The sequence below is a fragment of the Anneissia japonica genome, unplaced genomic scaffold (genome assembly GCF_011630105.1).
Source record: "Anneissia japonica isolate Jap-2015-1 unplaced genomic scaffold, ASM1163010v1 scaffold287743_len2803612_cov181, whole genome shotgun sequence".
Taxonomy (NCBI): Eukaryota; Metazoa; Echinodermata; class Crinoidea; order Comatulida; family Comatulidae; genus Anneissia; species Anneissia japonica.
Genome location: NW_022733259.1, coordinates 347109 through 362236, shown reverse-complemented (window position 1 = coordinate 362236; position 15128 = coordinate 347109). Strand labels below are relative to the sequence as shown.

The window sequence follows — 15128 nt, the reverse complement described above, 5'->3', positions numbered from 1 at the left end:
CTTGAATAAATGTAGTCAAACTGAAAAACAGTACAAATTTTCTCCTACTCTTTCTCCTATGAAGTGTACAGAAATCTTCAACATACACAGGGACCTTGAATAAATGCACATACAGGACGGTTTAAACATCTCTTACAAATGTCTCTTCTTCTTCAGCCAAGTTTTGCTACTTTAAACTACAACACTCTGTCCACACTCAGTGGCATGGCGTAATAGCTATGAGTCCTCACTGGCTACAGCCACAGTCACATAAAGTGCCCTGGGACATTCAGCAGTATACTCTTTCATTTTAAATTTATAAACACCTTACCCTTACCTATATATGGATGTAACATGACATCATCATGCCTATATATGGGTGCAATATGATATGTGGCAAAGACAAGCCAAACCAGTCACTCGTCGGAAAAATCAATTTTTAGTTATTAATATGGTTTAACAGTAAAATGAGAGCTATAAAATGGTAAAAGAATCATTTAAATCCGACACTTCGTTATGAAGTTACACAAGTTTAAACATACAGCTGTTTAAAGAACAATATTTGAGAAATCAGTCTTTAAAATTTACGATTTCAGGCGTTTCTTAGGCAGAAACCAACACCAAATAGTTAAAAATTGTTGTTTTAACATTGAAAATGAGGAAAATAACAGCATAGCATGATGTATAGATATATAAATGTTAGTTTAGTGCAATAAAATAGATTTCCAAAATTTTGACATTTCAGCATGTTTTGGTCATTATCTCCAAAACAAGGATTTGCGACGAGTGATTTGTTTGGCTTGTCTTTGCCAAATATCACCATGTCCTTATGCATGCAAATCTCACTTTTTTCTGTCACCAAAAAGTTAATAGTGTGGAAAGAGTGTGACAGTGCAAACTTTTGTCCACTAATACTTGTATTCTCATAGAAAACATACACCTTTAGTATTTTAAATTACATGCTGCTGTTTCAGTCAAATAAACATGGCAAGTCATCTAGCAGTGCCGAGTATATTTATATTTTTTTTATTATGTTCCTTTCATTTGCCAATAAATATTCAATATTGAGAAACATTTAGGATATTAGACAATATGTTCTATATAATATCCCGTACCTGGTTTGGCATACAGCAAAGTTATTGCATCATTTCTTTGGGAAGAGTGCCAAATCCTTATCACTACATTTTTTAGATATAGTACATATTAAATTAAGTATAATGCACAAAGTAGAAACATACACGCTAATATTTATAGGCTTAAAAAATTTATAATTTGAATAATTCGAGCACACCTGAGTATTACTCAGTAAAAACACGTATGAGGAAGATCACAGGAGTGCTCGAAATATTTGAATTAAAAAATGTTCATGTCTATAATGTTAACTATACGTTTCTACTTTGTAATCATGCATATTTTGACATAACATACATGGAACCTCAACTTGTATATCATGAATTTAGTATGTGGATAAAATATTTTTTTCACAAATTATTTAAATACATCTCCTGTATTCATTTGCAAAGACCCTTAATTTGGCTGGTAATAATTTAAAGATTTTGATAGTAAAATGTCCAAAAATCAGTGAAAAGTTTTTATAAAAAATCTGTGGTTGGAAGTAATAGGTAGTTTTCGCCGCACGACGTTAACCGTAACTTTAACGTTAGTACCCAACTTGCAAACGCGATAACTCCGCCCCTTTTGTAAACAAATGGAAATACGCATGCGCAAACCCGTAACTAACGTCCGTCGAGCACATAAAATCCTGAAATTAACGTATTCCACAACGCAAGATGAATAAATTATGACGTCATCAACGTTAATCGTTCAATTCCATTTTACTCATGACATATAGTATATCTTTAAATAATCATTTGAATACTGTGTACAGCATATTTTCAAATCATCAATGACACTACTAAGACACCACCAACCTTAAAAAATTAAAACTTTAGAAAATTTGAACATTTGAATTAGTCCATGTTTTAGCTTTACATACTGTATGTAAAAATGTTTCAAATTCCAATATCAAAATTTACATTTTTGTAGTTGTGAACACGATATTCTCAAATTTTTTTTTGTCAAAAATTAACTTTTGTGTCTCTTTCTGGAGTCACTGACAAAATGTTAACCAACCAAAAATCATTAGTATATTCTGAGACAATTGTTTTAAAATGAACATCACTCACCATAAATAAATCTCTAGAATGCAGGTCAACTGCAAGAAGAAATGCCTTGTCAAATCTTTTATATCTGCAGAAAAAAAGACAAAGAGAATTAAATATCCATTTGATATTAATAATAATAATAATTCTGGATTTATATAGCGCCTCACGTTGACACAACCTCGAGGCGCTTAACAACAACAGAGAAGAAGAAAAATTAATAAGTTCATATTAACTCACTTGAAGATAAGATTTGCAGAAGATTAGTTTTAATATTTGTATCACCACCAACAGCACTACCACCAAATGAGTACCGTCACCATGACCAAAATTATCAACATCACCATAATTATAAATCAACCAGTATCACCACCATCATCAGCACCAAAAACAGTGCTACAACATTTAGTATCTCCAGCACAAACAAACAACACCAATTACTTTATCACCAACAGAAGTGCAACCATCATTAATATCACCAACATCATGATTACCCTGTTTTACAACCACCACCACAACCTCCACCAATATCACCAATACCGAAAATGCCACCGGATCTCCACCACAATTATCATCCCATACCACAAAAACCAATACTACAAATACCACCAACAACACTATTGTTGTTTGAAGACTTGCCAGGGGTGGGACCAGTGAGGGCCAGGACTCCCAGTCGTGGGGAGAACACCCCCACCACCACGATTTGTCGGGGAGAAATATTAGTAGACTCTAAAATCGATTAAATAAGGCTTTGAAACCCCTAAATTGTCAAAATTTTCGAGGGGCTTCGCCCCTGGACTATTTTCAGAATATTTTGAGCAACGCCCGACCACACTTACTTTGCTCTCGTCATGGACTTTGTCCCCCTAATCGGGGACTTCGGGCTCCCTGCTAATTTTTATTTGATTTATTTTGCATTCAAATATCACACACATAACAATAACATTTTGAGAACGAACATAAAAAAAGGAGATGAGTAATAATTGAATGCCTGGATGACCCATTAAGTCTAGTGATTGTACACCAGACTTATTTCCAATGGGGTCCAGAAGCCAGGGTAATTATTGCACAAGAGCGAATATTTACAGATAGTGACCTGGCAAGGTTTAGAATATATAGTAAAATATATAAAATAGGTAAACATAGGCCAATTTAAAATTAAAAATAAAAAAATTGTAAAAGTTAAAATTGAATATTAAAATTACTAATTGAGCACCAATTACTAATTGATTAACTAAGTGCACCACATAGATAGTTCTGAAAATAACTGTTGTGTTGTTGAGATATATTATACTGTATAATATATAATTAATATAACATTATTGTTACCAGCACAAATACCAATAATACCACTATAATAATCACCAACACCACCATACCACCACCAATATTAATTTCAAAACAACCATTAACTGTGACACTTGCCAGATATGATGGTGCCAAAACTGTATTTCATGCTCCTAATTTGGGTGCAGTTGTTTAGAAGTGAGAACAAGATTTTATGATTTCATAGCTAAAAAATTTATTTGCTGATGATATAATCGACATTTCTGGAGTACCAATAAAAATTTAACAACTGACCAATCAGAACAGTGCCAGGAATGCGCGTGTGATCAACAAACACACGTGCTGCCTCACAAATGCACATACGTACATTTATGCTAATGTTTTGTGGCACCTTAGCAACAATATTACCAAGGGGCGGGACTTAGCGGAAAGGTACATTCAAGGTACAAATCCAACACCACTCCCTGTGAGTGTTCGTAGACGCAACACTGCCTGCGCATCATTATTAAAAACGATATGTAGCGCGCGCGATGCGGCATTGTTTTCTTCATGGAATCACGTCAGCCATCGACCGCCAGCGGCAGTGAGTACCCTGCTTCGTGTTTTCCTTTTGTGGTTGTGTAATATATTATCATCATATCACTGACTATTAAAAATATGCTAAATGATGGTAAAAATTCCAGTAATGCAGAGTAGTTAACGTCCCATAGAGTCAATCTCACTAAAAATGGTTTTGTCTCAGATTAGTTAACCTTTCAAAAATGTTCAATGTTTTTGTAGCAAAATTATTAAGATTGTTTAAAGTATTTCAATTTTTAAATTTTAATATTCATAATTGTATAATATCTTTCTTAAGTTCCATTCTGCAAGTTGGGGATTTTCCTGCTCTTGCATGAGCTTTTAAATAAATCAATTTTGGCCCCTTGATGTTTTATATACAAGTGCCTTAATGAGGCTTGGACAGTAGTCAACCTTGTAGTTCTGACAAAAATCCTAGATTATTGTTTTATTTATAATATGCTAACGACTGTCAAAGGAAAAAGTATTCTTTGTCTTATAAAAGTGCACCCTCCAATTTGAAAAAAGAACCAAATAATTTTCCATCCTTCAACACTAAGCTAACCCTCTATGTGGTGACTGAATCCTGAGACCACCCCAAATTTTCAGGTCCCAATGAGTGTCTCGAATTGAAGGGCAAAATGTAATATATCTGGAAATCCCTTCCACAAGACAAATATAATATACGCATGACGCTATACAACAACTAAGCTTAAGTTGTGGTTGTGAGAAAAAATCCAGTCATTGATAAGGACTGAACACATGGTTCTACGTTGGGTTGAACATAAGACCTTAAAATCAGAAGTAAGCAGCTTAACAATTCTACCAAAGCTACCACCATAAATATGTGTGAATGTTTATCAGACAGATTTTATTGTATGTACAACAAAAATGTTTCCCACTCAAGAATTGGGACATAGTAGGTCAATGACCCCGAGAATGAAGTATTGTATATTTTCATTGTTGCTTTCATGATAAGGGCAAGCTGCGATGTTGTCAGAAGGAGCCTAAAATCACAACAAACTTGACAAGAATTTGATCAAGGCCAGGGTAGCACCCAGACAGTAGACACATTGACTGATAACAGCTCTGATTTATATCTCTTTGAACAACATTGCTGCTGAAAACTTTGATTTATATGAAGTAAAAAAATTATCTATCAGAGTTCAACATCTATTTCAATTCTATTCACTGTCCTTCAGATTATGCCACAAGATATGTCAGTTATTGATGGAATTGTTCCAATTGTTGAAAGTAGAAAACTTACCTTAATCCTTGTATATAAAAATACATTATGTATATTAAATTATACAATGTATGCATGCATAAATAAACATAGTACAGTATAGAGCACAGAATTCACTGGTCTCTCTTGAATAAGACCAGATATAATCATTGGAAGAAGGAAACATACTTTTATATACTTTTGTATATAAAAAACATGATAAATATTTATATGTATTAACATGTATATTAAAATTTAAAAAATTATTTGTATATTAAATTTCACTTTTAATTTTTAAATAAAAATCATTTATATTTAAAAAATATTTTTATTAAATATATATGTATTTATACATCCATATACAAAAAAACATCATTACAGTTACAAGGTATAGAAAAAAAAGTTTAAAACAGCTAATTAAAAAAAAATCGTATAAAAAAGAGGCCCTGTTTGCCCTTTTCAAATACTGTATATCCAACAGCCTCATTACATTAGATTTATTGCACCAAATAATTTCCACCTTTAATCCAATAAATTTTTATAAGTTATTTAACTGGTATGTAGTGAACATAGCCCCCGAGTAGGCTGACATTCACTGAATTAATGGTTATGTAAACTAAGAAGACAAGGAGAAAGTTACCTTAGTAGCTGATGAAAGAAGCGCCTTGCTAGTCGACTGATAGGGTCTCTATATTCAATGACGATTACTTCCGATATTGGACGAACAGGTGCATAGAAGCTCCCAAGAGAGGTCTCGAGTGCAGCTGAAAATAAACGATTTTTTAAATGCGAAAGATATAACAAAGTAATAAACATCTGAATTTCAACACAGTTTATTTATTTAAGACCTTAATAATACCAAGGAATAATGCATTCACCGCAGGTTGTCTGTCGTCTATCTGTCTGTTTGCAAGATTACGCAAAAATTATTAATGAATGCATCAGCATAGTGGAGTGGTACATAATATTTGAAGAAAGAGATGACTAAATTTTGGGAGGGAAAGGTCAAAGTACTAGTACTGGTACTGGTATGGGCATTTATAATGCACCTCTTCCTTGAGGTTATAAAGCACAGTTATTTTCCCTGGTCATTGGGTCTACATGCTATTAAGTCTTGATGCTGGTAATCAGCTCAGGAGCAGGCAACCCCACCAGGTACCCATTTACACTCCTGGGTGGAGAGAAGCAATGCAGATAAAGTTCCTTGCTCAAGGACACAAGCGAAATGCACAGCGAGGGATTGAAACCACGACCTCGAGGTTGGAAAACCAAACCGTTCCCACTGTGCCAAACTGCAGAGATTCAATTTTTCCTTGAACTTACTCTCTCGAGCATAAAAAAAAATACTGTAAAGGAATCAGCCATACATAGCCTGTGTATTACTTGGTATCCAGGCACAGGCGGAGGTATTCACTGTATAGAGTGACTGCTCTAGTTAATGAAGCATTCAGCAAAAAAAATATACTACTACTACAAACTGGATAACTGCCAAAGGTGTGCTACAGTCCTCTGCAGTATCTGATTTTCTTACATGAATATCACTGGGACGTGTGAAATATATACGAACGAACCAGAAAAGAAATAAAATACAAAAGAAAACCCCACTCTAAGTACAAATTATAACACATGATGGGAAGAGAAAACTCAAATCAAAGCTTCAAAGCCACTCTGAACTCATCCACTAAATGGATAACTTCAGAGCTTTGCCACGAATATATACCACAAATATATACCAGGGAGCAGTTGATACAGCGGCTGTGTTTCTCTCTCTTAACCTTGTGGTCGGAGGTTCTAACCTTCGCTGTGAATTTCGCTTGAGGCCTTGGGAAAGGCACTTTACATACCTTTATCTCTCTCCATCTAGGAGTAAAAAATAGGTACCTCAGAGGATGATTTGAATGTACCAGTCCGTATTGGCATTAAATAGCAAGCAAAGACTAGGAATACTCCCCAGGGAGTGGAGGAGGTTGCACTGTGTGCCAGTTTGCCAAATTATGCACCCAAATGACAAGGGGTAATAATAAAAACATCGTCTTGCATCCCTTTGCAAAGTGTGCGGTATAAATCTCTATATTGTTATTATTATTTTTATTATTATTATTATTATTATTATATCCATAAAGATGTTTGGAGGAGGGCATGGAGTGTAAGTTGCTGCATACGTATTTCTGCGAATATGCTAAACACATCTAAAGCCGGGTACAAACTGCGCCCGACCGTCGTCGGCTGACGTGACTCTATGAAGGGCACAATGCGACGATGTGCACACTACGGATCGCTTTTTAATGACGATCTATTTAGTCTGCCAAGGTCGAATTAGCAGATGGCGTCGCGTTGTCTAGAGCTCACAGAGAGCGGAGTTGGATACGTTGTGTGACGGTCATGTGACCGTCGCACAACACTGTGAGCGCCCGGCTTAAAACAATAAAACAAATTTCTCACCCTCCCTCTGAGCATTTAAAGGCAATCGCAGTAAGTAGTTGACAACTTTTGTTAGGCAGGAGAAGCAACTAGTTGACTCTGTGTTCCAGTTAAGGGCATTCAGGAGGTTAACAGCTTCTTCAATCTGTTTATGGTCTAGGTAGTGCTGTATCAGCTCCTTAGGGCCTAGCTTACCACGACTTTTCACCCCTAAGTGAAGCTGTAACATACACACTGGACCCCTGGAAGAATCAATGACAATAATATTATGTACAGCTGCTCTGATATAAAAAATTGTTAGATAATTATATAAATTCAAAATATACTACTGTTGTACCACCCAAAAAAATCACGAAAAAAAATTTAAAAAAGTGGACATCTTTTTCTCATTCGAGTTTTTTGTTGACAGCTAATAACTTCTTGATATAAAAATTAGGTAATTCAATTTTATTTTTAAAATTTTCAGTATATAAGATATAAATTTAATAAATAAAATAATTTACTATTTAATTTTAATAGGTGACTACATTAGGAAAATTCAACATATATTTTAAAAAGTTGACAAATTAAAAAATAAAATTCAAATGTTCTTTATTTGCAATTTCACAAACAAAATTGAAGAATAACAACAAATTCTCAAAAAGCAATACAATAAAAAACACAACACAAATACATATTTAACTTACTGTACAAATAAAAAAATGGGAAAGTACGGAATTCACAAACAATTAAGTAAATGTGTTAATTATAAAAACAATTATTTACAATAATTTATATTAGAAAATTGTCACTAAAATTTTAAAAAGGCATAAATTAATCAAAATATTAAGTTTAAGTTTGTCCAGTTTTGTGCTAACGGACATAAATGATGAAATAAAGTATATAAATAATTCAGTTGATTTGTACCTATCAAATAACAACATCATGATGTCATGGGCATCCACTATGTAGTCATGGGAACCACTAGGCTTACTCCACTCCATTGCATTGATGGTCACTGACATTCTGTTAAGATGAATAATAAAATTGTTCAGTCATAAGGAATTCAAAACATGAATGTAGTATTTTGGCGTGAATATAACCAACAAAAATTACCGATGACTTGATTCCAATGAGATATGCTGCTTTAAACAAGTCATACTTTCGACCCTATGCAAATGTGCATCAAACGATGAAATGTGAATGCTGCATTACTGAAAACTTGTACCTATGTTTGGTCAACTCTAAGTTACCCATGTTTTTTTTTTCATATCAATTTTCGGCAACCCATGCCCATTCAAGTATGTAATTGATTTTTTTCATTTTTCTTAGCCCACGACAGGGGGTACATTTTTAACAGAAGCATGATCTGACCACAAAAACAAACAAGGCACATTTTAATTGAAAAGAGCTTAAAGACAAAGGTCATGATAAAATAAAATTACCTGAAGAATGCTGCTAGATTTAGTAGTTGAGCTGGTCTGGGGTCCTCACCAACTGAGAGAATGGTGAGGGGGTTCAGAGCCATATCAAACACCTGAAAGGAAAATGTAAATTGTTGCTTTAAAACTACAGGAATTAATCTTAGGCCCTGGTTTTCAAATATCACTGTGGTGGAAGGCTTTAATCACCATCGTTGGGGATGTATTTACCTGTATTTCAGCGCCAGATCCTGCCACAAATAGCACGCTACCACCTGGATGCCACTGTACCAGGCTTGGCATCTGCATCCACATACAAAAATAAAAACAGTTATTAGTTGTTGCTTTGGCGAATAGTCATAACTAACATACATATTTATGGTCAGTATACATATTCATGACAAACATAGATATTCATGAAATACAATGGCATCATACAACATCCTATTATTAATAAAGTAAAATCTGTATTTACCAGAGCAGACTGTACAAATTGTGTCAGACGTTTGTGATCATCATATAAAACCTGAAAAAGAACCATATAAAATTGTAATAAAAGTTTTCAATTATTATTATTAATATTACTATTATTATTATTATTATTATCATTATTTATATTATTATTATTATCATCATTATCCTTACCATTATCATTATCATTTAGAGATGTTTTACTACGTAAATCTTTAAATTTGCTGTCTAATATTTAAATTTGTACAAGGATTTTAGAAATAATATCATTTAAATGTTCCTATATTATCAAGTATAACCTTATGCTATTCTAATTTTTAGTTAGAAATTTATTAACCGAGAAATTTCAAGTAGCACAGTCTAAATCAGACATGTTTGTTGCACATATGATCAAACTACAACAGTTCTTTTCGTGGTGTACTGCAAACGTCAACATATATGTTATTATTTCGCCATGCAAACCTTCAAACAATGCTTAATACAATTTCAATAATGTTACTACTTATTAATTTACTATTGTTCCATGGGGGGGGGGGAGAGATGTTTAATATTATTTAGAATGGAGTCCAGTGTAGTTTTGTATAGGTAGGGATGTAGTTATGGTAGGCGGGGGCCACCCAGCCTTGAAGTTGTCTACCCAGTCTAAAGCTAATTTCATGGCCCTCCAATCACCATTATTAACCCACTTTTCCATCCTTAAAATCCACTCTCAGTGTTCTCCCCAGGCCATTGAAGCATCATGGTACCCAATGCTTGGGACTTTCCCCATGATGCTTGACATTTGGCCATGATGCTTGGAACATCTCCCATGATGCTTTTATCAGGGAACAGTTAAATTATTTAACTGTTCCCTGCTTTTATATAGTCTTTTAGGACATTTCAATGCCTCATAATTATTACGATACAAGATACCTTGTGTCAGTCCCAACTATGGTGGACTAAACACTTACCATGACGCTTGCCCATGATGCTAGGGAGAACACTACACTCGTATTATTTAGAGTATACCAAAGTTATCACCTACCCACCATTAAAATGTCTATCACCAAACCCCCTTAGTTTTGTATAGCTACAACCCTATATGGAGTCAATGTTGTTACTTGTTACTGTACTTATTGAGTGCTTTTCCTTGTAGTCACATAGAGTACTACAGTGTTACGTCACAATACCATGTGATACTACTACATTGCTATCGTTGCAAAATGCGTTCAACTGGACGCCATTTTCTTCACTGACAAACCATTGATCCCAATTTCAAACGTAATTATTAAGATGTTGTATCTTACTTTTTCTTTGTAAATTTTAATTGCTGATTAAATGTGTGTTCGATAACCAATATAATGTGAGCTTTTGTGTTTTTAGTACATTTTGATGGTAAAATATTAGATTTTAAAATGCCTATTCCAGAAAGCCTATGAAGTCATTCAGGCGTGTAATGAAAGGTAACCTACGTCTGTCGACAACAGAGAATGGCACTTGGCATCGTGGCGACATGACTGTGGTACTCTATAGTTAAACCACTCTGCTCAATATGTCAAAAGTCCACACAAAGCTTGAACAATGCTAACTTCGCATGCTACTGTTGCATGTGTACATTAAAATTACAATACATAAAATGTTGATTCTGGTTACTTACAAGACGTCCATCTTCACAGCCTAGCACCAACTTATCATCTGAATGATTCCTTCCAAATGTTGTGACAGCAGCTAAAGGAAATAAACAGTAGGACGCGAGTTATTATAAGAATACATATCTGTACACAAGTATATGTAGGTCATGGTTGCAAAAGAATGCCAGAATTGGATGAGTCAGTGTGAAAGAAATACCGGGTTGCCTCTTTTCACAAGAAAAGGGTGCCAACTAGCCATGAATGGATGGATTAGGAATGCCTGTATTCGGAACATGGCTGGATTAGGAATAGTTAGATAAGGAATAGTTGGATTAAGGAATAGTTAGATCAGGAACGGTTGGATCAGGAACGGTTGGAACAGGAATGGTTGGATTAGGAATAGTTAGATTACAAATATTTAGAATAAGGAATGGTTAGATCAGGAATGGATGGATCAGGAATGGTTGGATTAGAAATAGTTAGATTAGAAATAGTTAGATTAGGAATGGTTGGATCAGGAATGTTTTGATCACGAATGGTTAGATTAGGAATGGTTGGATTAGGAATAGTTAGATTAGGAATAGTTAGACTAGGAATGGTTGGATTAGGAATGGTTGGATTAGAAATGGTTGGACTAGGATCAGAGATACGACAGGGGATATCTGTATGCAAGGAAATGCTTTCCATGGTTGTACAAGAGTGCCAGCTTTCTAGGTCTGGTTGGATCAGATCAATGTATTGCTTGAGTATTTAAACCTTGCAATTTACACCCAATCTTTTTTAATTGATCAAGTTACATAACACCCTCTATCAAATAAAATATTAAATAGCACTCTCTATCAAAGCGAATATTTTAATAGTGCCCTCTATCAAAGAGCACCTTAAATAGAGTTCCATATAAAAAAAAAACATCTTTAACTTACCCTTTAATGGGATTGTTGTCACAGTTGCCCGTTGAATCTAATAACAGAAACACATTTTGTAAATTACATATACATCTAAAAATAGGACAAGAATGGTGACACTATCTTGATTATAAAAAAAAAACTTAATGACAAGCATGTAACACACAGTGAAGAGGTATATTAGGTTATATGAGGATGTTTTCCACATGTTTTTGATCCAGTGAACGAGGTAATAGGTAATAATTTGAAGTGCATAGAAGCAGTTTATTGCAATATATTACATGAAGTATACAGTATGTTATTACAATATTGTCCTAAATTATATAGTACCACCATTTGTTCTTATAACAAACACATGCAGTATGTTTGATTGAACAGAAATATAGCTCTTAAGGGGAAACTCTTTTGTCTATGATTTTGTTTATGATTTTTTTTTGTTTATGATTTTTATATATATATATATATATATATAGATATGTATATCTTAGTTTTCATTTTCTAGGTTACAAACGTGAGATAGCTGGCATCAACCACCAGCGGAAGCTCATGCTGAATTAAAAAAAAACAACTTTACGTTAGTTTTAGAGTTCTTTGATTGACTTTTTTTCCTCTCGTAGTCTCAGAGTGCTGCCTCTTTATATTGTTGTTATGACTGTTTACACTAACATGGGTACACAACTACTTTTACTGTATATAAAGTTGGCTAATGTTAATTATACCTTTGACTTGGAGCACTCGTAGATGCAGGTATCAATACTGATGTCATCTGTAGCTTGTGATGACACTTCTAGAGTATGTATATGTCTAGGTTGGCTACGACTGTAATAAAAGTAATAAAATAGATAATTGCATTAAACAATATTTAAGATATGTTTTTTTTTCTCGTTGACCAACAATATTTAAGATATAAAAAATTTGATTTTTTTTTTGTAGCTGCTACCACCATGTGTCTTGATTTGCTTTCACATATATATTAGCTCACTTATATGATACAATACAATACAATACAATATACTTTATTCGCAACTAAAAACAGTTGAATTGCACATACATAAGAAATTTAAAAATAGCCTTAGAAAGTTAAAAACATCAAAACAGAGACGGTAAACAAAATATTTATTAAATAATTAATATAATGCTGTTTTCACATAGTTCTTTTTGACTACTTAATATTGAACAATAACTTTAGAGATTTTCTTGTAATGTATATTTTAAAAATGTTTTAATACCAAATTAATGAAAGTTTTACTTTGAATTTACTTAACCAATAAGAGCACTTAAAATGTTACCATCATAAGGAATAGGTTTAGTATTATAGGGCTAGGCCTACATATTTTTTATTCCCACTACCAAAATATCAAACTTGAAGAACTCAATCACCAAGGGAATAGAGGCTTTTTGCATGATGTGCTATATCGATATAATATGAAGACAGCTTAATAAAGAGAAATAAGGGAGTTGCCCACTGGTAGAAAGGGATAGAATCATCTGATTATAGAGGGTGTGAACGCTAAGTCTACAAAAGTATACAAATACAACTATTATTGTTATTATTATTATTATTATTATACTTATTGGTAAACATGCACAACATAAAATGCTCTCTGCTGGCTGGGAGTATCTGATGCCATTGATCAATACATTGAGCACGTACCACATTAATTTTAACACTACACACATTCTACAATTTACCCCTTTATATTCCTATATTCCGAGTTAGAAAGAGAAAAAACATGAATCAAAAAAACATGAATCAAATTTCATGGGGACACATCCAAATTGAGAGTGGAATTTGAAGCCCAGATGTCAAAATTGAGAACCTAATCGCAGCTGTTGCATCAACTCCCACATCATCAACTTACTTACCTGAAAGCAACATTGACTGGGTCACAATCTGTAGCGATGAAACATAACTCCTCCAACTTGCCACTAAAAAAAAAAACCAAAACAAACAAAATTGCAGTTTTCATTTATCTGACATCATTTAGATGATGATCAATGTAACTTCTACTATAGGAGTAACTCAATGCGATAAGCTACAAAACATGTCATTGAACCAGTTGAGCTGGTCATTGTTAAAAAAATTTAAGCTGGGCATTCTACTGGGATTTAGGCTGGGCATTCTACTGGGATTACATCCTTCAAAGAGTGTACAGTATGGTACTTTCTAGTGCCCATGACCCATGTTGCACACTGGAATAAAGCTGGGCGTTCGCTGCGATGTAATTGTATGGAGAAAATGACGCCACGATGTGCACGTAACTGATCATTTTTAACGTCGATCAGCTCAGACTTCCATTGACAATCAACAGAAGGCGTCATGCGCCGTCTAACGTTCACAGAGAGCAGAGTTGGATTAAGACCGTCGCATGAAGCAATGAGTGCACGGTGTAACAGCTTCTTTTTCAAAAAGACATTGAATTATAAACCTGTATTTTAGAGGTTGTGCAGCTTTGAGAATTAAAACACCAAGAATACATACACACACAGTGGTTACCCCCAGTCCTAAGTACTATATTATCCAGCTCTATGTAACATATAAACTATATATAGCTTTGCTTTTGGTTGAAAGGTAAACGTTCCTGCTTTTTGCGTTGAAGATCCAGGTTCAAACCTGGCCAGCATCGGGTTTCAATTGGAGTCCGGTCGCTCTGTTCCTCGAATAACTCTTGCACGAGAGTTAGGTGAGATTTAAGGGTCAATGTATCTCTTACATGTCAGTACTGCCACTGCACTGTGGCTGCCGCAAGTCTCCAAAAGTCCAGCCAGAATTTCCAATTTTAGATTTCAATTTTAAATAGTACAAACGAATAAAAATAACAATTTAAAAGATGGTAACAAAGAAAGAAAAGTATAATAACTAGTAACAGTATTTAACAAAAAAATTGTAATAACTAAAACGTATTACCCATAAGCACTGAACATGACAATGTTTGCTCTATCTCTCTCATTGGATGCCGGTGTCCATGGCAACGCTTCTTGTCCAGTCATTGACCACCACACAACAATCTATACAAAAACAATTTGATTTTATTATAATTTTAAGATTCTTGTAGTAATTTAGTGTATTGTGAAGTGTGCACATGTGTCATACTGCACAGGGAAACGAT

At 34.1% G+C, this 15128-nt stretch overlaps 1 protein-coding gene across 1 annotated transcript in view; it reads right to left on the bottom strand.

Annotated features, from left to right (window-relative positions):
- Positions 1–15128, bottom strand: part of LOC117115998 (WD repeat-containing and planar cell polarity effector protein fritz homolog) — a 51720-nt gene that overhangs the window by 29176 nt on the left and 7416 nt on the right. Inside the window, exons 9-20 of the mRNA XM_033259927.1 lie at positions 14927–15027; positions 13885–13947; positions 12738–12837; positions 12037–12073; positions 11140–11210; positions 9508–9558; positions 9264–9335; positions 9057–9148; positions 8539–8637; positions 7654–7874; positions 5852–5975; positions 2166–2229 (exon numbers count right to left, since the gene is read on the bottom strand). Of these exons, the coding sequence (XP_033115818.1) occupies positions 2166–2229; positions 5852–5975; positions 7654–7874; positions 8539–8637; positions 9057–9148; positions 9264–9335; positions 9508–9558; positions 11140–11210; positions 12037–12073; positions 12738–12837; positions 13885–13947; positions 14927–15027 (1095 nt within the window). The remainder of the gene's footprint in view (positions 1–2165; positions 2230–5851; positions 5976–7653; positions 7875–8538; positions 8638–9056; positions 9149–9263; positions 9336–9507; positions 9559–11139; positions 11211–12036; positions 12074–12737; positions 12838–13884; positions 13948–14926; positions 15028–15128) is intronic.